The sequence below is a fragment of the Hyperoodon ampullatus genome (assembly GCF_949752795.1).
Source record: "Hyperoodon ampullatus genome assembly, chromosome: 9".
Classification (NCBI taxonomy): domain Eukaryota; kingdom Metazoa; phylum Chordata; class Mammalia; order Artiodactyla; family Ziphiidae; genus Hyperoodon; species Hyperoodon ampullatus.
Genome location: NC_136922.1, coordinates 7,793,834 through 7,821,398, shown reverse-complemented (window position 1 = coordinate 7,821,398; position 27,565 = coordinate 7,793,834). Strand labels below are relative to the sequence as shown.

The following is a 27,565-nucleotide window of genomic DNA, read 5'->3' as shown; positions in this document are numbered from 1 at the left end:
CCCTGAACAAGAAAAATGGGCTGCGATCGAAACAGTGGGCTCATCGCTGGTGCTGTCATTGGTGCAGTCCTGGCTGTGTTTGGAGGTATTCTAATGCCAGTTGGAGACATGCTTATTGAGAAGACAATTAAAAAGGTACAAGTAATTTCAAGAATATTTCTTGCCATCCTGATTCATTCTATCTTCCATCCCTTTTTGGCTTAGGGTGGCTGTTTGTTATTTCATTGTAACTGGCAATCATGTGTCTCCAACACAAACGTGATTGTCAACTACTGAACTCTACATGATAGAGAAGTGGTCACAGTATGATGTATATTTTACCATTCATAGTCTATATGAATGCACTGTCATCTTAGGTCTAAATATTTAATTTCTGATAAAAAACTATTATAGGTATGCAGGTAAGTAGAAATAATTGCATTTAATTATGTTAAAAGAGTATGCTGATAAGCTTTTGAATGAGAAATGAGTGTTATTTGTGAGGGTACATTTATAAAATAGTTGCACTTTGATTAATGTTGAGAAAATAAAATCATATTTAATATATATATAACTTAAACAAAATTGTGTTTAATATTGATGTAGGAATATTTGGTAAAACTGGTAAAAATTATTTGTTTGGTAAACTGCTCTATATGATATGTGTAATAATATATGATTGTCTTATGAACATTTCTTATTGATGAAGTTTGATAATTGACTTTTAGAAAATGCTTCCAGAAATGTTATGTAGAACATATCCTAGTATATATGTAACAAGTCAACTGTAGTTTTAACAAAACTGAAAATAAAAGTGACTAAAATATATTTAGTCACCTATATGTTAAGTCACTAAAAATAAAGTGACAATATATAGGCTTTGTACAACAAACTAGAACTTATCTCCCATCCTAGTTCCTTCTAATTCGTTTTCATACTCACCAACTTTAATTGATAAAGAGAAGGAAAACTAGAATAAAGAAAAGTAGATCTGCTGAAGTCCTAAACCAGGGATGGCAAATTCAAATGGCTTCAGGGGTTTGGAGACAAGGTTTAAAAAAAAAAAAAATGGGGACCTACCAAGAACAAGGTAAAAGCAAGACAAGGACTATTGTGAATTTAAAAGTGTGTGCTCTGCCCAAGGCATATATGTTCATTTTTAAACTACAATGCTAGCCAAATAAAACATATCTGAATGCTGGCCTCAGCTGTCAGCCTGGTTCAGATGTCAGCAGTCTAGACGTTAGTAAGCACAGTGCACATGGAGAACAAGAAGAACTGAATCTGGAAATGGGCTAGACTACCAACTCATACTGCAATTTCTGTTCCTGCTAAGACCTTGATCTGTCTCATCCATTCATCCATGTTTAACATCTTACTCTTACTGGGAGTATAAACATATACAATTTTATATATATATGTATATATATATATATATATATATATATATATATATATTTTTTTTTTTTTTTTTTTTTGCGGTACGCGAGCCTCTCACTGCTATGGCCTCTTCCGTTGTGGAGCACAGGCTCCGGACGCGCAGGCTCAGCGGCCATGGCTCACGGGCCCAGCCACTCCGTGGCATGTGGGATCTTCCCGGACCGGGGCATGAACCCATGTCCCCTGCATCGGCAGGCGGACTGTCAACCACTGCGCCACCAGGGAAGCCCTACAATTATATTTCACTAAAGCACTGACCTAATTGACAAATAAATATGAAGATTTAATTTCAAATCTAGTTACACAGGACAAGAAGTTACTATTTTCCAATGTTTTTTTTTGGTTTAGCTAAAATGCTTAGTCTTTACATTTAAAAACTTTTCTCACTGTACCATTATAGCTCTTGTCTTAGTATAACAGATTTTTTAAAAAATAGGACATTTTTAGGTACAGTTTCTATACTTGCATGCTATATTTGCTTAATAACAGTATAGCCATTTCTGTCCTTTCTCTTGCTAACAGACTGCAAAATGTTCAACCTCATTTATTTAACTGAAAATATACATTAAATTCCATCTCCTTCCTTGGAATTCCCAGTTTTCTTGATATTATTATTATTATATTTTATAAATTTATTTATTTATTTTTGGCTGTATTGGGTCTTTGTTGCTGCACGTGGGCTTTCTCTAGCTGTGGTGAGCAGGGGCTACGCTTCGTTGCAGTGCACGGGCTTCTCATTGCGGTGGCTTCTCTTGTTGAGGAGCATGGGCTCTAGGCACGTGGGCTTCAGTAGTTGTGGCTCGCGGGCTCTAGAGCACAGGCTCAGTAGTTGTGGCGCATGCGTTTAGTTGCTTTGTGGCACGTGGGATCTTCCTGGACCAGGGCTCAAAACCGTGTCCCCTACATTGGCAGGTGGATTCTTAACTACTGTGCCACCAGGGAAGCCCTATTTTTAATACAGTTCAATAGAGACAGACAGGTGATGTGGTGAGGTGGGGAGTATCTAATAGTGCGAGAGGGAATTGCCATTGTTCAACACCCTTTCTGCTCTATAAACTTGCTTCTCTTCTGTATATTCTGTGGTGAGAGAACAGGATCAGTTCTAACACAGAGACTATAACTTATTTTTTGGAAAAATCTTCAGAATAGAAAAGTGACAATAATCTTCCAGTGCACAGCATTTTAGAGTAAGACTATTTTTGATACATAATTGATCATCTGTAGCTGAATAGTGATCATCTATTCTTTCTTATTATTCAACAATATTATTCATTTAGGCCCTGTTAGATGGCATGAGAGGTGCCAGACTCTATTTTAATTGTTTAATATTTATCTCTAAGTTCATAATGGCTAATCCTGAGGAAATAAGTGTTTTGAGTCATCAAAAATTGACTTTTATATAGAGGCTAAGAGAGAATAAAATAAATATTTATCTCAAGAACTATAAGTTTTAACTGGGGAAAGCATATTGTAAAAAACTACAGAGACCTGTGAAACTCTATAATTGAATTCTCAAGCATATACTATAGAAAATAAATATTATTTAGAAAGAGAACTTTCTCAGAGTATTCAATAACTTCAGGAAGAAGGTGAGACTTGAATTGGATTTTGAAGTATGAAATTTTGAAAGTCCAAAGAAGGCTCCAATAAAAGTGTCAAAGGACTGTTTAATACTATTGGAAAAGTTGTGGAAATGCAACTAAATGCTGTGACGAGGGAAGGAAGAATATTAAAAAATGTGCCCAAAATATAGGATTAACAGGAGAGACAATTAGAAAATAATAACATGGGGTAAGATTTAGGAAGCTTTGAACGTCACTCAGAAGACTAATTAATGAAATGATAGGCAATAATAGATGGTGTATGTTTTCTGGTAGGTGTTAGATATAACAAATTCTGCATTCAGAGATTGATATCAAATATACTATATACTAATATACTAATATACTATATACTATACATACTAATATACCATACTATATACTAATATACTAATAAAGCATTTATTTAGTCCCACTAAGAGCTGCATATATACTAATTCATTTAATCTTCAGAAATATCTATGAGAAGGTACTATTATTTTACCCATTTTTCAGTCACAAGACCCTAAATCAACTTGCCAACTCACCTAGCCAAAAGAAGGACGAGTTAGTTTCCAAACCTAGGGAACCTGAAGGGAGAGACTAGATATTTACACAGTTTTGGACTCTATAATTCTATAATAGAATGTACTGGAAAGTGAGGAGACCAAAAACAGGAAGCGCTATGTAGGACATGAGCACTTTCAAAGAGAATTTAAGACTCCCTTTAGAAAGATCTTTGCACAGTCTGCACATAACAAAAGGCACTCTGGTCTAGTGTGGTGGAGTACATAGAACTGATGGGTGATGGGATGCAATGGGATAGAGGACTAAACAGGGAGAGAGAGGAGTAGAAAGAACAAACTGCAAGATGTCCAGTTGTTATTGATAGAAATGTATACCTTAGAAGAATAAAAAGACAGACGTTTGATATCAAATGTCAAATGATATGATATCATATCAAAGCAATTTGATATGAACATCGGCGTATATTTCAGAGGTCAGAGCTCAAGAGATTTGATCATTATTATAGAGAATACAGATAAAACTAAACAGTAGATTTGCTTAAGGAGAATTTGAATATAGAGACAAAAGGGCAGAGAAATTACTATAGGATTTGTGCATTCAGAGGTAGGTAGGAAGACAAAAACAAAAGGGTAAAATTATTTTATATGAAGCAATGAAAACAATAGAGTGCATTTTTTGGGAAGTTAATAGGAAGCCAATTTTCAGGGAAAGAGAATAAAATGATCTCAGGCGGATGAAAATTAAGGAAATAATGGTTAGAACATGGTCAGTAATGACTCTTTTTTTTTGCAGTACACGGGCCTCTCACTGTTGTGGCCTCTCCCGTTGCGGAGCACAGGCTCCGGACGCGCAGTCTCAGCAGCCATGGCTCACGGGCCCAGCCGCTCCGCGGCATGTGGGATCTTCCCGGACCGGGGCACGAACCCGTGTCCCCTGAATCGGCAGGTGGACTCCCAACCACTGCGCCACCAGGGAAGCCCAGTAATGACTTTGAAAGTATAATTTCAGTAGGGTAGGGTAACAAAGCAGGGATAAAATAAAGAAATAGAGTGCTTTCCCTTCTTGTTTTTGAAATGAGGGTTATCTGCAATCTTCGGTTTACATTGTAACCCAGCTCAATATCCACAGACTAAGACATCGTCAGAATCCCTTCAATGGTCAGGGGCTGTGTGGTACATTTAAGACTAAGCCTGAGTTTGCTCTCAGATATTCATATATCCATGATGATCTTGCCCATTTGAATCATGTAAAGATGCTGGGACTTCTTTATTTAAATAAAACTGTTTCTTTTTTATTTAGTTTAAAAAATTATTTTTTAAATGAGATTGGCATATGTATCTGTTCGGCGTGCAGTATAAGTCAAATCTTTGAATTATGCGTAATCCCAGAGAGCCAGGTATCTTACCACTGACTCAGAGCACTTAGGTTAATTCTGTTATTTTACAAATATATACAAGTTTTACTACTGGTCAGTTTTGTCTACAATTGAAACTCATTGCAGATTACTTGCTTTATTTAACGGACTAGTAGCAAATTGGCAAAGTTATTACCTGTATACAAGCGCCATAAAAAAAAAGAAGTGCTTAATTTAAAAAGATCAGAAAATCATATCATGTTGTTATCTAATTTTTAAATATAGAATTGGGACTCTATGATACCTTCCAGTTCTAAAAGATGGCACCCTATACCAGCCTTTGAAATGGCCTAAACTGGTCCATACACTTTACTTCATGTGTATATGTGTGTGTGTGTATATGTATATATATGTATTTCTTTACTCGTTATTTCCAAGGGATATTTTCTAGGGACTTCGTGCTTTTTATGCATTCTAACTGGAAACTTTTTTACCAGTATTTTAGACTTTGATTCCTAGTAGATTTGTGTGGGCCCAGCAGGTTTATGCACTCTTGCTAGACACACTAAAAGTCAATGGCATGAGCTGCCACGAATATGGAAAGTAGAAATTATCAAAGGACTTCAGAAAAAGGTCAAAGTTCTGCCACCATTTACAAAGGTTAATTTATCACTTGACACTGTTAATGTCACTTGATATATGTTTGGTGAATATTATATAACATAGGCAATTTCAAATCATTTTAATTTAATTTCCCTTTGATATTAACTGTAGAACACCAAGAAGGGAATTAAAGATACCTTTTTTCCAATTAAAAACTAATGTTCAATTATACAATCATTCAATTATACCATCATTTCCTTCCCCCATTCTTGAAAAGAATGATCCTTCAGTAGCCAAAAAAATGCTTCCAGATAAAATAAATTGAAATAACAAGTATTTATGTTCATTAAAACAACTAGAATTTCAAATCAACAGTACATATTTAATAGTAAAACTAATTTATATTTATATTAATTTCATAATATATGCTTAGAGCATTTCCAGATATGGTAAAATAGTTTTTACATTATTATAGTATCTAAAAGGCTCAAAAAAAGTGCCAGAAGTATAGGTTTGTTAAAGATGGTAGCATTTGTTTTAAATTTAATGATAATATATAAGAACATGAAATAATCTAAAACAAATTATAAATTTAAATAGCAGAATAACATGGTTTAAACACATATATTTGCATATTAGCTCCAATAATAAAATCACTTTAAAATGTTTTAAGAAAAAGCAGATCAGCATGTGTAATTTTCTTCCTCCAGCCCAATTTAATATCAACATAGTTTACTTTTCATGCCAAATACAAAATCTCCCATTTTAGGTTCTTACATGAACTCCTGATGGCTGATTTCTGAGTTTCAGAAACACATTAAATCTGATCCATTTCACCAAATATTATTCTGTGGTTTAATTGTTGACTTGATAACCTGAGACTAAAACCACTTTTTGACTCTCAACACAACTGGTACTAATATTCTAACTCATTCTCTCTCTCAGTATGCACACACACACACACACACATGCATCATGTACACACATGGGAGAATATTTTTTGAACATGGGAAGACTGCTTGTAACTGGTCCTAAACAGAACAAATTGTAATAGTGAGTAGAGAGGATAAAGACTCCTTTCAATATGTTTCTGCTTTTTAGGGAAGTTTTGATTTCACTGGATGGAGAATAAATAGAAAAGTGATTAAACAGAAGAAGTAGTGTCACAGGATTTTACATGAGTTATTGCCACATGACTGGTTTAGACAGGAATCCTATGAATGAAGTAGTTAAAGCAATCTGGAAAGTAAGTGAGATGAGAGTTCTCCCTCTAAGGGGTGGAGAATATTTGTATAATAATAATAGTCAATGTTTACTGAATGTGCTAACACTGTTCTGAGTGCTCACATTTATTCATTCTTACAATAACCTCTGAGGATAAATATTTAATTACAATATATTCCACTTATTTTGACTTTCAAAAATACTACTTTCATATAGTTCAATCTAATGTTATTATTAGTATCCCTATTTTACAGATAAGGAGACTGAGGTACAAAGAAATTAAATAACCTGCCCAGGTTTAACTGGTTAGCATGTGACCAAACTGGGAATCAAACTCATAGTATCTATTTCATTGTTAACGACTTCACTCTAGGCTTTGAGTGAAGAAGCCAATATACTTGGTCAGGCTGGGAGTAGGCTAAGGAAATCTACTCATAGATTAAAATCTCTTGGACTTCCCCAGTGGTCCAGTGGTTAAGACTCTGCACGCTTCCACTGCAGGGGGCGCAGGTTTGATTCCTGGTCAGGGAACTGGGATCTGCATGCCACATGACGTGGCCAAAAAAATAAAAAGATCTGCTATATACGATTCCGTCTCTGGGTACTCTGTAAGAGCCCTGAGAAATGGGACGATATATTTTCTATATATGTATTCTATATACTTCCGCATAGGAAGATATCAAGGACATTTTAATAGTTACACTAAAGTTGATGAGTACTGTTTTCCCATAACAGCAATAATCAAGTGACCCGGTGACTAGATAGAGGGCATTACAGTCCCATATATCTACTTTTAAATTAATGTAGCAAAATAGAAGTTTCAAGGTAAGTGGCTTTAAACCCAGCTGGAGACCCTGTCATGTGGCAATCATCAGGCTGGCATCCACTCATTACTAGGGCTGGATAGTCTGAACACTTAAAGTCAGGGACAGATACTGATGTACATATTAGCCAAGTGAGAGGAGGTTAAATTATATTACTTTTTCTGTACACATAATTATCACCTTTGTACTTCAAATTTAGTAAAAGATCTGCAAGGTGGGGTAGAGAGTCCAAAGTCAACTTAAAATCAAGGCCTCCTAAATTCACAAAGAACATAAAAACTTTTGCTCCTTTTAGAGGAACTTATGATATATTTAGCCTTGGTAGTCAAAGAGGCCTATACAATTTTTTAGTACATTTGATAATGTTAGCATCAGAAGAAATTCATTCCTATTGTGACTGCTTCAATATTTTTCTCTGTGTCTCTGAACAAACCATGGTGTTATGGAAACCACACAAGATTGGAGTGAAAGCCAGATTCTCCATTATCTACTACTAAATTGTCATACAACATTGAATCAGACATCTGCTTCTCTAGGACCCACTTCTACTTCTAAAAACTGGATGGGGTTAGATGACCCTAATTCTAAAGCTAGTAATTCAATACATTCATTTCAACTCTTTGTGTTTCAATTTCCCCATTAAAAAAAATCTCTAGGTCAACAAATAAGACAAAGTAATTCATGGCGTTAGAAGAAAGGCATGATACAGTTACAATGTCTTTTGATATGAAATGCACAAGCATCAGAGTTAGGGAGTTTTCTGTCCTGCCAAGTACATTACTGAGCTCCTTTCATTAAGAACTGAAATAAAATATGTGCCTTGATAGGTACATGATAAACAATTGATACTATATATATTAGACCTTAATATTCTATAGTGTGAGAGTAATAATGTGTATGTGTCTATGTTCGTGTGTGTTTTCCCCTCATAAAGTCTCTTGAAATGGGTAAATTAACATAGCTTTCAGCTTCCATATAGATTTCAGCCTCAAAAGCCCCATCATTTAGGGTAAACACCTTTACATTTAAAAGAATAGCATTAATACTTTATCTGTACACAATTTTGTCTTAATTTTGAGCTTGCTATGGAAATAGACTTTTAAGGAGCAAATAAAAAGATTTTCAAGGACAATTGCTTGTAAAACGTAAGAAGATCTAACATTGCTTTAGCCGCTCCAATTGCATTGCAAGAGCAATGATTGCAACAGCACAGGATTTTGTAAAGGCATTTTAGCTGATGCCCTGTTCTTCTCTAAGGAATTCCCTTATTCTCTCCACTAAGTAATAAATAAAGTTTCCTGAAGATATGAAACTTAACTTGACTTCTACCAACTAAGTGCAGAGGTGACAGGAACAAAAAATAGTAAAAATGCGGTGTAAAAGAGGACAAGCCTAAGGGTCAAAGATTAGGATCCTCGTCATGATTCTACTTCTAGGTATTTGCCTCAGTTACCCGTGGGCCAGACACCTGGTTTCTCAGAGCCTCAGCATGCTCTCCTAGAAAATGTGCTAATGTTCACTGTCCTTTCCTGATCCATCATTCTATGAATTGATGCTTCCAGGTGACAGAAACAAAGAAGTCAGACTGTCCCTGTATTCATAGGTCTTATTAGGCTCATTTTGTGTGAAATATTTTCCTTCCTCTTCCTCTGGCAGCTAGGTAAGTTGGAACTTTACACCTGGGCATTCCTCCCAAGGTGCTTACTTAGAAACACACTGCCTGCTACAAAGTCACCTTTGTCTGCGTTAGCTACTAGAGCTTCATAGGCTTCCTGCCCAGAGAGTGAAAGCCTTGGAAGGAATCCAGGAGAGCATCTATGATAATTCCCTCATTTTACAGATACTGAAATTGACCCAAGGGGTTTGGTGACTTTCTACTCAGTCCCAACTCCTGAAGCACAAGAGAGATTTCGAATGTAGGGTTTTCTGATTCTGTCATTGGTATGTTTCCTATTTGTCTATCTTTATGACAAGGAGCATCAAAGATTTTTAATGGATTTCACAAAAGGTTAACATGAAAACTTCCTTATTTCATCCTTTTTTAAAAAAAGTATTAACCTAATAATAATGAATTAAACTTGTAATTTTTGGAAACATGTACTAGTAGGTTTCTGCAAATATATTGAGAGTTAGGAAAGCCTCATTGAGCAGGGTTTTGAAGGGGAGAAGTCAAATTTATGTTTTTCTTAATTTAACAGATATTAAGTGATTTTCCCCTGAAGTATCCAACTTTTGAAGAAAATGAAAAAGCTTCCAATACCACTAGAATTTTCTCTCCGTTTTTCTGTTTTGCCTCTTCAATCCGTCTCACTGAGGGCAGAAGAGAAGTTAATATTCAACCTGATAAGAAATTTTTGGAAAAGCTTCAAATTAGCTTAATAACTTGTGTTATAAACTGTTGCAATGTTGCCATAAGGTCACTGTAAAGCTTGCTAATGGTTGGCCTCACAATCGACAGACATATCTGCATTATTAGACACTGATTCTCTTTGTAAAAGGTTGACGAGATTGCTATCAAATGTGTTGAAAACATTTCTGTCGCAACCTGTGGCAGCTTGCAGAGGTTCTCACAAACAAGATACTTGAGCTTGGTTCTTTCACTAACTCATTAATAGTTTTAAACTCCCACAATTGCCCATATTGACTACAAAGAAATAACCCAAACTTGTTTTCTTTTTCATAGGAAACTGTCCTTGAAGAAGGTACAATTGCTTTTAAAAATTGGGTTAAAACAGGCACAACAGTTTACAGACAGTTTTGGATCTTTGATGTGCAGAATCCAGAGGAGGTGACAGTTAACAGCAGCAAAATTAAAGTTAAGCAAAGAGGTCCTTACACGTACAGGTGAGCGAGTCCCCGCAATAAGTGGCATTCTTTCCTTGACCATATGTGTTTCTGGAAAAGCTTCCACTTGACAAATGTCATTGTATTGAAATGTTCTTATTATTTTCTTACCATTAATATACACTGAAATTTTTGTTTCTGCCTATATAAAAGCCTAATCTAAGGATTTAATGATGATAAGAAATATATATTTTATTATGAATTTACCAGCACCAATTAACTGCCCTACATTTAGGAAGTTACAGGAGTTTTACACTTGTGGCATGTATTTTCAACAAGTCTAAAATATGCATGCTAAATAAAAAACCATCTATCACAATTTTAAAACCAGAGCACTTTGAAATCCTAAAATTGAAAGTGTAGGTTATGTGAGTGGTTCTCCAAGGGTGGCTCCTCAACCAGCCACATCAGCATCTCCTGGGAACTAAGTAGAAATTCAAATTCTCAGGCCCCACCTTAGACCAAATGAATCAGAGACTCTTGGTTTAGACCCCAGTAATGAGTTTTACAAGTACTCTGGGGGGTTGCAATACACACTCAATTCTGAGAGCCGCAGCATTAAACTGATTCTACCTAACTACAATACCTGCTAAGGACTTCTATTCAAACTCATTTCTAGGTCATGTGGGTGTTTGTATTTATTCAGTAGTTTCATTCTTATGTTTTCTTCAGTACTGAGACTGAATAAGCTATACCTTTATCTACATGCCTTAACATACTTTTGAATAGTATCGTAGCCTATTGGAAGTACGGGGAAATAATTAGCCAGAACTTTTCATTTTGTAAATTTAAAAACAAACTGATACCAGGGTAAGTGCAATGATTTGTCCATGTTCACACAAACCTAGGAACAGGTAACTCTTAGATATTTGTGTACATTTTCTCCTATGTAAATGATAGACTATGTGTATTTTCTAACTATCAAAGTAGGAAAAGGGGAGATTGAGGTGCTAAAAACACTAACCTTATGCAGGTATTAGGAATATATTTATGGTGCCCATATGTGAACATAGCTAATCCTGCTGTATCATTTGTTATACACGAGTGGTTTTTCCTCAAGAATAATACAACTACTCATATGCCATGATCAAGTATTATTACAAAATTTCATATTTGTAATGATTTCTTTTAATTCATAGTTTTACTTTCTTATCTGTTTCAGGTAGTCTATGATTATATAATTTCTTTCCTTTCCATGCATTAATATATTTCTACATTGACAACGCACATGCAAATATAATGAAATAACAGTAGTTGGGAGGGTGATGCCTGCTGCCATAGCACATGATATGTAAGCTGCCAAGAGCCTTGGTGCCTTTTCTGTCCTAATAATTATCCCCACGTCTCCTGTCTCCAGGCACAGGTCTGCGACTATTCCCAGCTCTGTCAAAGAAGACATGGTTTTCATTGTTACAAAAAAAAAAAAAAAACCCAGAAAACAAAACAAAACGACACCTCACCTTGGAAAATATTTTTATTTTTTCATGATCTTATAGTTCTTATGTTGTTATGAAAAGCCTGTATGAATACCTTCATCCAAAAAATGTTTTGGCTGTGATGTGTACCTATGAAAATGTAGAATTCACATATGACCTAGTTAGAATCTAAGCATAACTGATTTAAAATCATACCCTGAGAGAACCGAATACATGTGATAAAAGAGAATACTTAGAATTTGGGAACTCATCACAGTTTTTAATTTTTTGGTTGTTTGGAGAGGTTATGTTTTTACTTTTAAAGATATTAATTGGGGTATGGAAAAACATAAACATAATATTAAATCTAGTCCTAGTCCTGCTCTGATAGTTGACAGTTAATACATATTCTATTCTTGGAGGCTTAAACCTTGCTCTTGAAGGGATGAAAGGGGGTGGGTTAGATATAATTGATTTACTTGGAGAAGCAGTGAGAGGAGGATTGGAGAAGAGAAGTTGGATTTGCAGCTAAAGTATGTAAACAATAAACTCCTATTTATATAACAATGTTAAAGGAATTTATGATTAACTACAAATTATCTTGTCTCGTGATGTCAACAAAACAGTCCTTAGTGTCTGCTTGGATGCCTTAAATGATGGGAAAATGACGTTTACCTCTCCGAAAAAGTTAATAGTTTGAGAGTCTTCCACGTGTTGAGGTGATCCTGCCTCTCCATCAGTTACACCCTGAACTCAATTGAAATTCTAAGTGGAGGAGGATGTCTCTCCTCAAAGAGAACCACAGGCTTATTTGGCTTTTGGTTGCTAAAGTGAGCTTGATGAAACTTTGATTGACAAGATGTGACATGGGTCAAAGCATAAGATTGCCTGGATAGAGATCTGAATTATATATGTTCCAACCCACACCATCTCTATGAAGACCTGGTAACTCCTTCAGAATATTTTCAGATCCAATCTTTTTTTTTTTATTTAATTACTTTGTTTTGGCAGGAGTACATAGCAAAATCTGAGGCACATTCCTCCCTTTGGCCTTATTAACCAACACTTTCTAAAACCTGTATACATTCTAATTTTTAAACAAAAACTTTAGTGATTTATGTTCTCTTTTTAAAAGTACATTGTAAACACAGGCCTCAGTTTAAAGGATTTTTCTGTTAGTCAGTGCCATCTACTGGTACAATGTAAGTACAACTAAGTAAACTAGAATTTGGGTCACAATTATTTTGCTATTTCAATTATATATATATATATATATATATATATATATATATATATATATAATCCTGAAAATTAAAGTATTTTAATTTTAAATGTTAATATGTAATCTAATTTTAATATAGTTATCTAATAGAAAAGAGTAATTGACTAGTAATAGACTCTCCAGGGAGATGTTCCAGATTTTTATATTCTTTGCATGTCCACAGTACTCCAAGAAGAATAAATAATAAAGCTTGATGAAATTCCATTAGAAATAAAATCTATTTCAATTTTTTGTGAATTCTCTTTTTAAAGAACGTGAACAATAAATTTATTCATTCAAAAATATTTACGAAGAACTTACCTTGTACCAGACACTGCTTGGTGATACAAAACACACATAATACCTATCTTATAGAAATTTACATTTTTATTACACCTGATTGAAATCAGGTCAGGTGTTTTTGGTTTTATTTTTTCCATTTCAGTCCCATGCTTTTTCAGTCTTTACCTTAGTTAGATAACAACAGATAACTATTAGAACCTCACATAATAGACATTCAGATATATGATATAGCAATGAATAATGTATACCTTATTTCATCTCAGTAAATATCTTATACTTGCAGAAGATTTTTTTCCATATATAACCCTTCACCACATTCCTAAAAAGTAGTTGGTACTTTGCCTAGAGATTTTAGAGCCAGGAGCTTAGAACTAATAAGTATACAATATGTGGGACAGAGATGGAGGGGAATGATCTCTAAAGTGGAAATTATATTCCATTAGCTATCTTTAATTCTCATTAAGATGCCGCAAATTATGAAAAAGCCAGTACTGGAAAGGCTGTTTACTTTGAACAGTCTTTCTAATATACGGAAACGTGCTCTTACTGTTCCTTTCTTCAACCTCTCTGCTGTCTTCCTCCCGACCCTCAGGATAAAAAGCTAAATATCTGAGTACAGGACACAACCCTTTTGTGTTTGAGATCTTGTTTATTTTAGTGGCTTTATTTCCATCACTCTCCTTACTCTAACTCTGTAAACCAACCATAGTGAAATGTCTGCGTATCTAAAATTACACCATGTTCTTACTCCTTAATCTTCTACATGCTATTTTCTACCCTATTTTACCTAACTAAACTTCTCCTTGTCATTCAGACCACTTATGAGGAATTGTATCTTGTCCATTATCCCCCCATAACCATCCCAAGCCTGGGTTTGTACCTGTTGTGTGTTTTCCCACAGACTCTGTGTAAACTCCTATAATGACACGTACTCCTTCTCCCCCGCTCTGCACCTCTAAGACATCTCCCCACCCACCCCTCCCCGCCTTCTCTGATTTGCTAGAAACTCAGCATTTGCTTATATATCATTTTAACCTACTTGTTTAGCCTAATTTCTGACATAGTCTATGCACTCAAAAATTATTTGTTGTATGAATGAACGGCATTTGAGACTTAATGTTCACTTGCAACAATTATTTTGAATTTTATTTCCTTTTTTACTTCAGAGTTCGTTATCTAGCCAAGGAAAATATAACGTGGGACTCCGAGACCCACACGGTCTCTTTTCTGCAGCCCAATGGTGCCATCTTTGAACCCTCACTATCAGTTGGAACCGAGAATGACACTTTCACTGTTCTCAATCTGGCTGTAGCAGTGAGTAGACAAACAGCGAAATTACTGGTTTTGAAATACTCTAGAATCCACTGTAATTAATCTCATGATTAGAACTACTATTAGATATCATTTATTTTGTCATTTTTATGAAAATGTGTTCTTACGGCATTATTTTGAATTACACTCAGTTGGAAAGATAACAAGATTATAGAATAATCAGCTGAATTAGAAAACTATTTAAAGTGTATTATTTAGGACTTCCCTGGTGGCGCAGTAGTTAATAATCCACCTGCTAATGCAGGGGACACGGGTTCAAGTCCTGGTCAGAGAAGATCCCACATGCCGCGGAGCAACTAAGCCCGTGCGCCACAACTACCGAGCCCATGAGCCACAACTACTGAAGCCCATGCGCCTAGAGCCCGTTCTCCGCAACAAGAGAAGCCACCGCAATGAGAAGCCCGCGCACAGCAAAGAAGAGTAGCCCCTGCTCTCTGCAACTAGAGAAAGCCCACGTGCAACAAAAAAGACCCAACACAGCCAAAAATAAAAAAAATTTATTTTTTAGTTTTTTTTTTTTTTTTTTTTTTTCGCGGTACGCAGGCCTCTCACTGTTGTGGCCTCTCCCGTTGCGGAGCACAGGCTCCGGACGTGCAGGCTCAGTGGCCATGGCTCACGGACCCAGCCGCTCCGCGGCATGTGGGATCCCTCCCGGACCGGGGTACGAACCCGCATCCCCTGCATCGGCAGGCGTACTCTCAACCACTGCGCCACCAGGGAAGCCCAAAGTGTATTTTTACAAAGTAGGATTTAACTTTGAAAGTCTTCTTCCTGTGGCTCACACTGAGGCAGAAAAATGTAATCATTCAGAGATGAAGAAAAAATACACTTTTAGTCTTGGCAAGATTTGGCAGTCATTTTAAAGATACAGTTGAAAACTTTTATCAAGCTTAATTCTAGTATTTTCCATTTATTTGTTTAAAATCTGATACTACAATTGGTGTCTTTAACGGTGATTTTTTTTTGCAGGCTGCACCCCACCTCTACCCAAACGTATTTATACAAGGAGTACTCAATTCACTTATCAAAAAGTCAAAATCTTCTATGTTTCAAAATAGAACTTTGAAAGAATTATTGTGGGGCTATAAGGATCCATTCTTGAGTTTGGTTCCATACCCTATTACCACTACAGTTGGTGTGTTTTATCCTGTGAGTATGAAATATGAATGTTGATACTGTTAGACTTTAATTGGATAAATATAATGGCACTGGCAATTCATAACTTTATCATTTAGTGTGTTAACCCTATTTCTGATATGGGAATACATGTTCTAAGTTTTTTAAAGTCTCTACCTACATGGATTTAGTTTTCCTGGTTGGGAGAATTCACTTATCTGAATTTAGCACATTTAATCAAGCTTCCACTCTTAGATAAATATACAATTGTCAAAAATAAGGTTATAACCTGGTAAGACTTTGAACACTGTTTTTGGTTTTGATTTCCTGTCTGATAAAATCAAGTTTAATACCGTATTTTTATTTTTGTTAATTGTATTCATCATATCATTCTTCCTTCTCTAGACTTGTTACAAATTTATTTCAATGTAAATTTAAAAGTCACCAGAAATTGCACAGCAGATTGATAGGTCAGCAATGTCATATTTTCACAGAATTAGTTGATAAGAACTTCTAGGAATCTACAAATGTCATGAAATGGCAGTCTGGAGATAAAGAAAAATGTGAGCTTGGTTATGTACTTAGTTATAGCATAATGTTTTGAATTATAAATAGGACAAGGTGACTATTGCTTTGAAAATATGACTGTGATTTCACTTAGCACTATATGACGTATTAGTTATATTCTCCAGTTCATGGTTGTTATTTTACTTTAGATGGTTTTTAGGATTGCAAGTTCATATATCAATCAAATATGAATCTAGAAAGCCTTAAGGGATAATAAATTCAGTTACTATTATTTAACGCAAATATTCTTAATTCTTTCCTGGGCTAATACTGTTTTAAATTTTGTGACCTAATCTTTTGTAAGCACTTATTATCTTATTAAAGATCACAACATTGAGAATACTTCTAGAAATCTGTCATTGTTCTCATAGGTTTTGTTCATTATCCCCTCACCTCAATAAAATAGGAGTAGTGATTAAGATGGCCTTTCTGGCTTAATTATGAAAAGTGTGCTAGAGTTGGATGTCAGCTTTGCTATTTGTTTCCTTCTGTCTCAGGATCTAGCACTTATTTCTAGGCACCTTTTCTATTACATCTTTTTAAAATGTTAAAGACCAAAAATTTAAAAACTTTATTGCATATATATATTTCAAATCATATAAAATAATTATGAACAACCACTGAGAAATGTGTAAGTAAGTTAATTACATATTTTATAACTTGGACAATGTGGCTTGTTGTAGAAGTAATTTTTTCTTGTACATATCTTTTCAGTACAACAATACTGCCGATGGAGTTTATAAAGTTTTCAGCGGAAAGGACGACATAAGCAAAGTTGCTGTAATCGACACATATAAAGGCAAAAAGTAAGTATTCACACAAAGTGTGTGTGTGTGTCACTAGGATACTCTAAGGCAGGCAAGAAACTTATTTAACAACTGGTAATGCACAGGCACCAACCTATGGAACAGACCTGCCTGTATCTCAGCCCTAGAAACTCCTGTTCTGCCAGGTGTTTACCCTTTAGTTGTGACGACTGGTCACACTAGTGCATAGGTGCTGAGTGTCAGACCCACTGAGGGTTTACCTTTATGCACAGGTCTCTTACATAAAGAAATCTAAAGAAACTACTTCCACCTCTGCTGCATAACCAGTGTTATCGTGCACTCATACAATTACATAAGCACAAATGAAAAGGAAGAAAATCAATACATCAACTCATCTAGTAAGTAGGAAAATATATCCTTTGCTTTTTTTATTTTAACTGAGCATGTCAAATAAAAATTGTTCATTCCAAGGACATGACTAAATGTGCCTATAAAGGTGGAAGCTTAATGAATCCATGCCAACACTTTCATGACTTTCCCCTTCAAAATTTTCTGGAAATAATTTTCTATATTGATAACTTAGCTTTTAAAAACTTTATCAATGCAATAAGGGAAGTAGTATTTCAAGTGCTAAAACTGACATATTAAACTTGAAAATAAGGAGCACACCTCCTAAGAAGTAGTAGTAGAATGAGATATGTTCGTATAGCCATGATTTCCTACTTTCCCCTAGCTCGTGCCTATTTATCTGGAGTACACCTAATTTATTCATCATATGTCTAAAATAGGGCGAACCCCAATAAATATCAAGGGAAAATCCTTTTCTCCTCAAAGTTAAAATGACTTTTAAGTCAGTGATTTCCTGACAAAGAATAATCAAAATCAAAAGAGATGAAATATTTTTATTAATTAAGTAAACATTACCTCACACTGCATTCCTATCTAAAAGTTGCTTAAAACAGTTAAACACTCAGGTAGTCCTTTTTCTGCTACAGAGTTCATAGTCAAGTATTTTTGTTGAAAGTTCTAATGGAGGAAAATGAACACATCTAAATGCTCATTTTAGGGGAAATCACTATATATTGAGGCAAGTGAGCATTCCCTCTATTTCAATATTACAGAGAGTTTTTGAGGAGAGTTACTAAATGCTCCAAATTGGAGTAAGAATTTCACATGAGTTTAAGATTATGACAAGGTTAATTTAACTGACCATGGCAAGACTGAGCATGATTAAGTTTACTCTGTTTTAAAAAGCAGGAGCAGTGGAGGTGATGGTGGTTGGATGAATTGGGAGATTGGGATTGACATGTAGACACTAATATGTATAAAATAGATAACTAATAAGAAACTGCTGTATAAAAATAAATAAATTAAATTAAATTAAAAAAAAAGACAAAGAAGCAATAGCTTGCCTTGACATCTTATTGGATGGTATGTTGGGAGTGTGAGAAACCCATTTTCCATCACCAAAATGTGGCTGAGTGTGCAGAGAAGCTATCACTACTGTTGATTTTATTGTTTCCAGATATATATGTCAATACATATATCTTATGTAGATACGAGAGTACAAATTAATAAACTCCATCCTACTTTAATGCCCACTCACGTAAGAGGTAAAAGAGAGGAAAAGTATAAATTGATTATCTAATGTTTCTAATCTCTACTGATCAAATATCTGCTTCCTTCTGACCTCCTCCACACTTCCCTCTTCCCTCATACTGAGTTTATACCAGTTATCTGGTTAATATTTTCCTCCTATTCAGCTGAACACACAAAACAAAAAAACTTTCCCCTAAGTAGAGAGCTAAATTTCTGATAAGTGCTTCTCAATTTCCTTTTTGCAGAACTCTGTTCCAAGTTGTTTCTAACTACCAAGTTATGGCAGCTTTTATTGTATAATCTGGCCACTTAATGGCATCAGGCACTTCATTTAACTCAACAAGATGCAAACTTCAAACAAAACATAGACCAAATGGATTAGAACATTTCTTAAACTTGGCATTTGACACATCTAGTCTAATCAATATTTATTATTTTTGCAGGAGTACTGACTCATAATAGACAATGTAATGTGAAAAGGTGCTCTTGAAATGAGACTGATCATTTTCTTTTTTTTTTTTTTTTTAATTCCTAAGGAATCTCTCCTATTGGCCAAGTTATTGTGACATGATTAATGGTACAGGTAAGGGCATTTGTTTTGTGGTAATAATCACAGTGAAACCAACTCCTTTCTCCCACAAATCCACCAGGGTACCTATAGTGTCCCGGAGGTTGAGGGTATGCGTTTACCTATCTTTGTATCCCTGCAACATAATTCAGAGTCTCTGTTCTTATGTAGGCTTAGTAAATGTCTATCTAATGTGATGGGATTTCTGAAGCTTAACCATTGAAGATGAGCCTTTACTGCATTCCTGGGGAAATGTTTGCTTCATAAAAGCTTTACTTATTTGAACTCCCTCCCTTGCTACAGAAGTCAGAGGTTAGAAAGTTTTAGAGTAGTAGTCACTGTCTGCATCTTTTGTAAGTACTGTGTACATAATAGTTTAAAAGTGAAAGAATTAAAAAATCAAGATAAGTACAAAAGTAAAACATGCATCCAAATTGAGGTTTCAGTATGAGGTAGAATCACTGAAGCTGTTAAGACAGAGCCACGGATTTTTGAATGAGATGATCAGAAATGAGAGAGAAAACTACAACAGTAACAAAACAAGGTTATAAGTGTATTAACCACGAAAAACGTATGCAGAAATGAACATTCTGAATTAGAGTTGTGAAGAAAGAAGGTACTATGAATTTAGATTTAGTGTGTGGTAGATCCAGGTTATTATTCTCCTTAAAGAAAAGCAAAGTAGGGGCTTCCCTGGTGGCGCAGTGGTTGAGAATCTGCCTGCTAATGCAGGGGACACGGGTTCCAGCCCTGGTCTGGGAAGATCCCACATGCCGTGGAGCAGCTGGGCCCGTGAGCCACAACTACTGAGCCTGCGCGTCTGGAGCCTGTGCTCCACAACAAGAGAGGCCGCGATAGTGGGAGGCCCGTGCACTGCAATGAAGAGTGGCCCCCGCTCGCCACAACTGGAGAAAGCCCTCACACAGAAACGAAGACCCAACACAGCCCTAAATAAATACATAAATAAATTAATTAAAAAAAAAAAAAAAAAGAAAAGAAAAGTACACATATGCCTATTATTTTAAGAATTAAGATTGTAGGGCTTCCCTGGTGGCACAGTGGTTGGGAGTCCGCCTGCCAATGCAGGGGACACAGGTTCGTGCCGCAGTCCGGGAAGATCCCACATGCCGCGGAGCGGCAGGGCCCGTGAGCCATGGCCGCTGAGCCTGCGCGTCCGGAGCCTGTGCTCCTCAATGGGAGAGGCCACAACAGTGAGAGGCCCGAGTACCGCAAGAAAAAAATAAATAAAAATAGCATTAAAAAAAAAAGAATTAAGATTGTGAAAAGCAATGGGAATCGGATCCCATGAGGTAATTAAAATCAGAGGTGAACTTTCAGCTGCTAAGAAGCAGAAGCAGAGTATAATGTTTACAAAGCTAGTGAGACAATACTTTATAGGAAAGTAATATAATGAAGATGAAAAATGTTAAATACAAAGTTATATAAAAGGCAGGGAATAAAAAGGAAACATAGAATATTCATTTTCACAAACGTATTGCTGAGCTTTGCATGTTTATTTAATTTTGTTAACACTCTTCTAGAAGAAAACAGCAAAACCAAACGTTGAGTTTGCTTTATAGTGCTTTGAGTCATGGGGATGGGTAAGGAAGTCCTTTCTAAGAAGTTCATTTCTGCAAATAGTCAAGTGTCCCAATACCACTAACTCTAGTAATTTCATAAGCATAAACTTCAGTCCTTAGATACAGAGAAAAATATACTGTGCTTCTTCTAGTAAACTACTGTTTATGGGCTTAAAAATATATTTAAAAACTTTGTCCAAAACAGAGAATTAGAGAAGTTTTAAAACAGGAATTAGAGGATTCGTTAATGACTATAATATAAATACATGTGCATCAGGCATGAAGTTAAAAGTATCTAAGGATAAAAAAGCAGTAAAACAAACTAGGAGCACAGGTAGACTGAACAGGCCAGAGGACTCTGATGGAATCCCTGTGAGAGAGATTCTTAGTTATGGCGCTAGGAAAGAGACTAATGAAATGGAAAGTGTTCCAAGGTGTTTTTTTATCATGATTTAGATCTACGTCTTCTACCTTCTTCAATAGTTTAAAGAGACAGAAAATGAAAATATTGATTTACATTTGAATGTATTACAAAAAAGAGCCCTGCTAATATCAGCTATGTTATGGTCATGGACCATGGTAATTGCTGGTGTCATTATAACACAATTTTCGATGATATTTCAGATCATCTTTAAAGCTTTTCAAGGTATTCCTTTTCTTTAATGGCTGCGATGTTGGGACAGCAGTTGTAGACAATGCCCATTCAGGGGCCTATCTGTGGAGTTTAAGGTAATATTCAATATCCCATTCTCTCAATGTCAGTATCAAGTTCATTGAGATCTTCTGTTACATTTCACTTATCACAAAAATATAAATGAAATGTAATAAGATCACAAGATTAGTGCAGTTACCAGAAGAAGAGTGTGGTATTCATAGTTGAAGGATGGGTCTTACTGTATTGAACAGACACATTCAGTGGTGGCTCATTTTGGTGATCTTCATTTGTGGAGCAAATGGAGGAATAATCTCTTTTTTTCTGCTTATATCCAGTGTGTGCCATGGATCATAACCATAGTAGAGATTCAATAAGCTCAACAAATGCCCTTTTTAGTTTGATGTGTACATTTTCCATCCATTTGCATGAAATTCTGTCATTAGTGAGAGAACTTCAATAAGTGACTTAAAAAATATTAATCAGACGTTAGGGTAGGTGAATGCATCCTTATTAAAAGTAAGAACAACATTTACCAAAGTGAGTTCTAAAGGAACCTCAAGGTAAGAAAAGTGCTACTCTACTGATAGGTGGAGGATTTCAAAACACACAATCGCAGTTTTAACAACGTGCGATTTTGCCATGGTTTTTTTAACTTTCATTAATCTTTAAGGAGTGGGAAATTTTAGTATGAAATTGAATACCAGTGATTGTGTACAGTGTACAGACTGGTTCAATGTGGTAGCTGCTAGCACATGCCACAATTCGGCACTTGAAATGCAACTAGTACAAAGTGAAATGTGCTGTAAGTATACAGTACACACTGGATTTTGAGATTTTTGTTAATTTTTATATTGATTATATGTTAAAATGATGGTATTTTGGATATATTGGGTTAAATAAAATATACCAGATACTTTTTTCATTTTTAAAATGTGGCTACCGGAGAATTTTAATATTATATATACAGTTTGCATTATGTTTCTCTTAACCCTGCTGGAATCAAGATTTCTAGATTTGTCTAGGACACACACTACACCTAATCCCTTGCCACTGGCTTGGTTCTTAAACAGACGCAGCAGCATTTCCACCTTTCGTTGAGAAGACCCAGGTATTGCAATTTTTCTCCTCTGACATTTGCAGGTAAGACAAAGACATTGATGTATTTCTCGAAGTCAGTTCTTTCCCTAAGAGATAAAACACAGACCAAAAAGCTTATACTTAATAATCATGTTATTTGAGAAAAATAAAGTACATTTAGGGAAGTTTTTTCTTGATGTATTAAGAAGAAATATAATATGGAATTCATAATGTGTTCTTAAGTCTTTAAAAAATTGAAAGATGTAGGAGGATATTCTGCATAATGCAAATCATTTTCTTTGTTATTTCTAAGCAATAACTAACTATATTTTCGTTCTTTTACTAAACTAGTAGTATGTGTAGTAACAGTCGAGTCTAGAAAGGCATGTTCAGTCTTTGTAAAGATGTCCAAAGAGACTGATACCACAGTCACAGCTATATTAATGTGCTCTACAGACAGTATAGCATCTTTTCAAATTGATGGGGCCTCGCAGCTATTACAAAAGCATTGGCAGTCCCGGTACGTTGCCGGGGTTATGGTGGACACTTGGTACATGGGGGAGTGTAGGAGATGTATATCAAAACCCATATGCACACACCCCAGCAAGTGAGCAGCCTTTCTCTCCAGGATTAAGTTGTAGAAGATTGAAATTTTAGTTTTCTTTAATTTAAATTGGGCACAAATAGAGGACTTGAGGGAGTCATATAAATATTTAATCTATAAAGGAAACTCTGAGAAATGTCCTCAGTATAAACACTCCACAGTAGTTCACAAGCAAAAATTATTCTCAGAAGCTTTTGAAAACAAAGGTAAGAGCTCATACTCAGGTATTGAGTTCCGGTATATTTTAGAATTTCACAAGAATTTTTTCCCTAAAAATTAGGCAAGAATTCCAACAAGATCATATCCAGTTTTTCTAATTTAAGGAAGTAATATAAATTTAAGAGTAAGAAAAAAAAGAATGTCCAGAATGAAGTTCAGTTTCCCAGAATGAAGATCTTTATCTGTGTTTAGGTCAATCTATGCTGTGTTTGGAGCGGAAATTAATCTGAAAGGAATCCCTGTGTATAGATTTATTCTTCCATCCTTGGCTTTTGCATCTCCACTTGAAAATCCAGACAATCACTGTTTCTGCACAGAAAAAATTATCTCCAAAAATTGTACTTCATATGGTGTGCTAGATATTGGCAAATGCAAAGATGGTGAGTAAAATTTCTCGATGGTGCAATCCATGCCATAATTTGTAGTTTTCTTTAAACTTCACCCAGGAATCCTTTGCACCAAAAATTTAAAGTGTGAAAGCAATAAGGGCAGAAAGTAAAGGTGGTGGTAGGATATTTTTGTTCTGATTTTTGTACCGTTGTCAAGGTCCCAATTGTTTCAGTGTTGCAAAACTTAGTTATTATTAGGTAAAACCCTACTGATATTTCCCAGTGCTACTTTGGAAAATGTCTTTTCAGGTCCTTTGCTCATTTTTTTGAGTTGTATGAATTTCTTGTATATTTTGGACGTTAATCACTTATGGGATATGCATTTTTCAAATATTTTTCCCATCCCATAGATACCCTTTTCATTTTTTGATGGTTTTCTTTGCTGTGCAGAATCCCTGTGCTCCTTATAGATTTAGGGTAAAATGAAACTAGTTCCCAGAATATTCTGAGCATCCCAACTTACCCATCTGACGTTTTTCTAACCTTTTCTACCCTAGAAAATGGTAAATAAAGATAAGTATATTTCAGGGTGTCTGAGACAAGAATTGATTCAAACATGAAATTTGGAGACTATCTTATTTTGCTCACCTTCTTCATATTGGAATGGGTGAGAATAAAGAAAGAAAAGCCTCTTAAATAAATTCTCAGTCCATAGACATACTACTGCCTGAAACATGAAGGTATATGGTTGTAACTTTGTGTTCAGCAGCTAAGCATTACATATTGAAAATAAACACCTAAGGGATAAACGACCGACAGACATCAACTGAATCGTTAGTAGGATGATGCAGAAATTTATATTTTATTTTTGATCAAAAGCAATCATATATAATAATTTTCCCTCACCATCATCCCCCAGTTAGTATTCAAAGCCAACTTTATGCATTTCTCTTTCTAACTTAAATAGCTTTATTTTCAAGTAAGTCTTTCCTAAGTGGTATATGAAATGAGGAAAACAATTTATCCCAATTGTCTCTTAAACCTTGTTTTCAGGAAAACCTGTGTATATTTCACTTCCTCATTTTCTATATGCAAGTCCTGACATTGCACAACCTATTGAAGGCTTAAGTCCAAATGAAGAAGAACACAGAACGTACTTAGATGTTGAACCTGTAAGCAAATACATTATTTATCTCATTTGTTTTTTAAAAATGAAGGAAAAATTAAATTCTCTCCTTTTGTCAATCACATTTATTGATATTTATTGTATCACGATCTTGATAAATTACTTTTATTTCAATGAAAATTACGTTGATTTCTTCCTATTGTTGCTTATGAAATGTCAAGGTAATTCAATTTTAGTTTTTCAGCAAAGGTCAGTAATAACAATGAAGGAAATGATTCTAATCAGTTTAAAACAATTTGGTATAAGGTACTCTTTTATGCTTCTTTTATACTTAACTGCAAGTATTGCTTACATGAAGGGACACTGTAGACTATGAGGGATTGAAAAAGTTTTATGGGTATATGTGCATTTGAGGAAAGATCTATGATATACTTAGTGTAAAAAATCTACTAAATTTCCTATAGTGTAACAGTTGTAACTTTTATTTTAATATTTCCTTGTCAACAGTTAAATGAAATGCCAGGATTTTCGTAGTCATGTTTCAGTTTAAATAATGACAGAAGTAGCATTATAATTATACGGACGATACAGGAATTCTGACTGAATATATATTTGACAATATATAGTTCAGGATTTAAACTGACTACATGAGTTCTAGGTTTCACTACTGTTGTTGTTGTTGATTCCCTAAAACCAGTTCAGATAATAATCAAAAATCTAACTAAAACCTTGACAGTAGTTTGGGCAAAAAATTGTGTGTGCGCATGTGCACATATATATGCATGTGTGTATACATCTGTATACACACAGGCATATACACATAAAATGTAACTATGGAGAGTTTTGTATGTAATATTTAATAAGCCCAATTAATTATTTAATAAATTTCACAAGTTTTAAGTACAAAGGTTTCACCTTAGGTTCTACATAACAGTAAAAATAAGTTTTGGATATTATAAAAGAATGTTTTTAAAATAAGTTGGTAATTTTTAGTTTGTTCTCTTTAGATAACTGGATTTACCTTACGATTTGCAAAACGGCTGCAGATCAACATATTGGTCAAGCCAGCAAGAAAAATTGAGTGAGTCCCTTGGAAAAAGTTTCATTATGATTTTTACTACCTCCTTGTAAGAATGTGGGTATATCTATGACAGGAAGTGGAAATAATAAAACTTTCACCTTCTATTTGGCTTTATGTCATTAAATGATTACTAAATGCTTATAACTTTCATTTGTAATTTAGAATTATATCTAGTGTGTATTGAAATGGTATTTACACATATTTTGGAATGAGTATTTGTGGCACTGCTCATTTTGCTAGCTGTCCAAATATTTTCAAGAGAATAGTTTCTAGCATTCATATTTTAGTTTCCTGGGTATAATTTGTTGAAAGGACAAAACATAGGCTTAGAAAAAGTCAGTCTAATTAGAAATGTGTATTAGAAAGATTTATAAGCGTGAAAGATGTTTGAGAAACAGCCATATTAAAATTTAAATGATTCACTACTGGGAACAAACATCAAGGTACTTAACCAAGTTTCAAGAGCAGCTAATTTCTGAGCATTTATTTTCACTAATAATTATTAACATTTCTGTCATATGTGGGTAGTATATTAGTATATATTTTCATAATTATTTTCAATGTTTATTACAGAGCATTAAAGGGTCTGAAGCAGAACTATTTTGTGCCTATTCTTTGGCTTAATGAGGTTAGTATTTTTATTTATTAGTCACTAAAAACAGTAAGCTTCTTGGTAGATAGAAAAAGCTTTTGATGTTTGAAAACTGAATACACATATATAGTATTTGAACTTGTGTTTCCATTGCATATATGGGAGATTTATATATTAATTATATAATAATTATTTTGAGAGTACCAAATCACACAGAAGTATCACGCTTATGTTAGATTTCAGTGTTCTTATTTTCATAATGTTTATTAAACAATTTTTCCTGTCATAATGCATGTGTTAGGAAAGAGTCATGCAAACGTGTAACTCCAAATAACTCCATGTGAATGTTGTAGTGCTAATAAAAGCCAACCAAACTTAGAGTAGATGTAGGCAGTCTATCTAGTGCCTGACAAGATACTTTTAGTACAAATCAGGGAACTGATTAGCCACAGGATTAGGAAATGAACTGCATAAGCCTTTAGAGGAAAAAACTGTTGACCCTTGGCATTTTCCTCTGCCACTAGGAAACAACCTTCGGAAAATTGGAGAATATTCCAGTAAGACCATTGTATTTATCAATGAAATCAGTATATTGAAGAATGCTAGCTGACAAGTTTCAAGAGAGGAAGATTATATTTCTGTCTCTAAATATTCTACCTTGGCATTTATTGCCTTTTTTGACATGCAAAGGGAATTCCATTAGCTTGTCTTACAGATAAAGATGACTAACATCTATGCGATGTTTCAAAAAAAGAGTGATACACTTAAGTGGAGAGTTGGGTATTTTGTTCCCAAATCTAACCAAATAACGTTATTTATTAACTTGATTACAGACTGGTACAATTGGTGATGAGAAGGCAGAAATGTTCAGAAATCAAGTGACTGGAAAAATAAACCTCCTTGGCTTGGTAGAAATTACCTTAATCAGTGTTGGTGTGGTGATGTTTATTGCTTTTATGATTTCATACTGTGCATGCAGATCAAAGAGAGTAAATTAA

At 34.9% G+C, this 27,565-nt stretch overlaps 1 protein-coding gene across 1 annotated transcript; it reads left to right on the top strand.

The window, feature by feature from the left end:
* Positions 1 to 27,565, top strand: CD36 (CD36 molecule (CD36 blood group); the record flags this gene model as incomplete). Its single annotated transcript, XM_079711117.1, has 12 exons — positions 1 to 135; positions 10,216 to 10,376; positions 14,522 to 14,669; positions 15,657 to 15,836; positions 17,085 to 17,176; positions 19,273 to 19,319; positions 22,610 to 22,679; positions 23,632 to 23,819; positions 24,822 to 24,940; positions 25,902 to 25,975; positions 26,549 to 26,603; positions 27,401 to 27,565. The coding sequence occupies exons 1-12, from the start codon at positions 16 to 18 to the stop codon at positions 27,563 to 27,565; spliced, it is 1,419 nt and encodes a 472-aa protein (XP_079567243.1). The 5' UTR covers positions 1 to 15.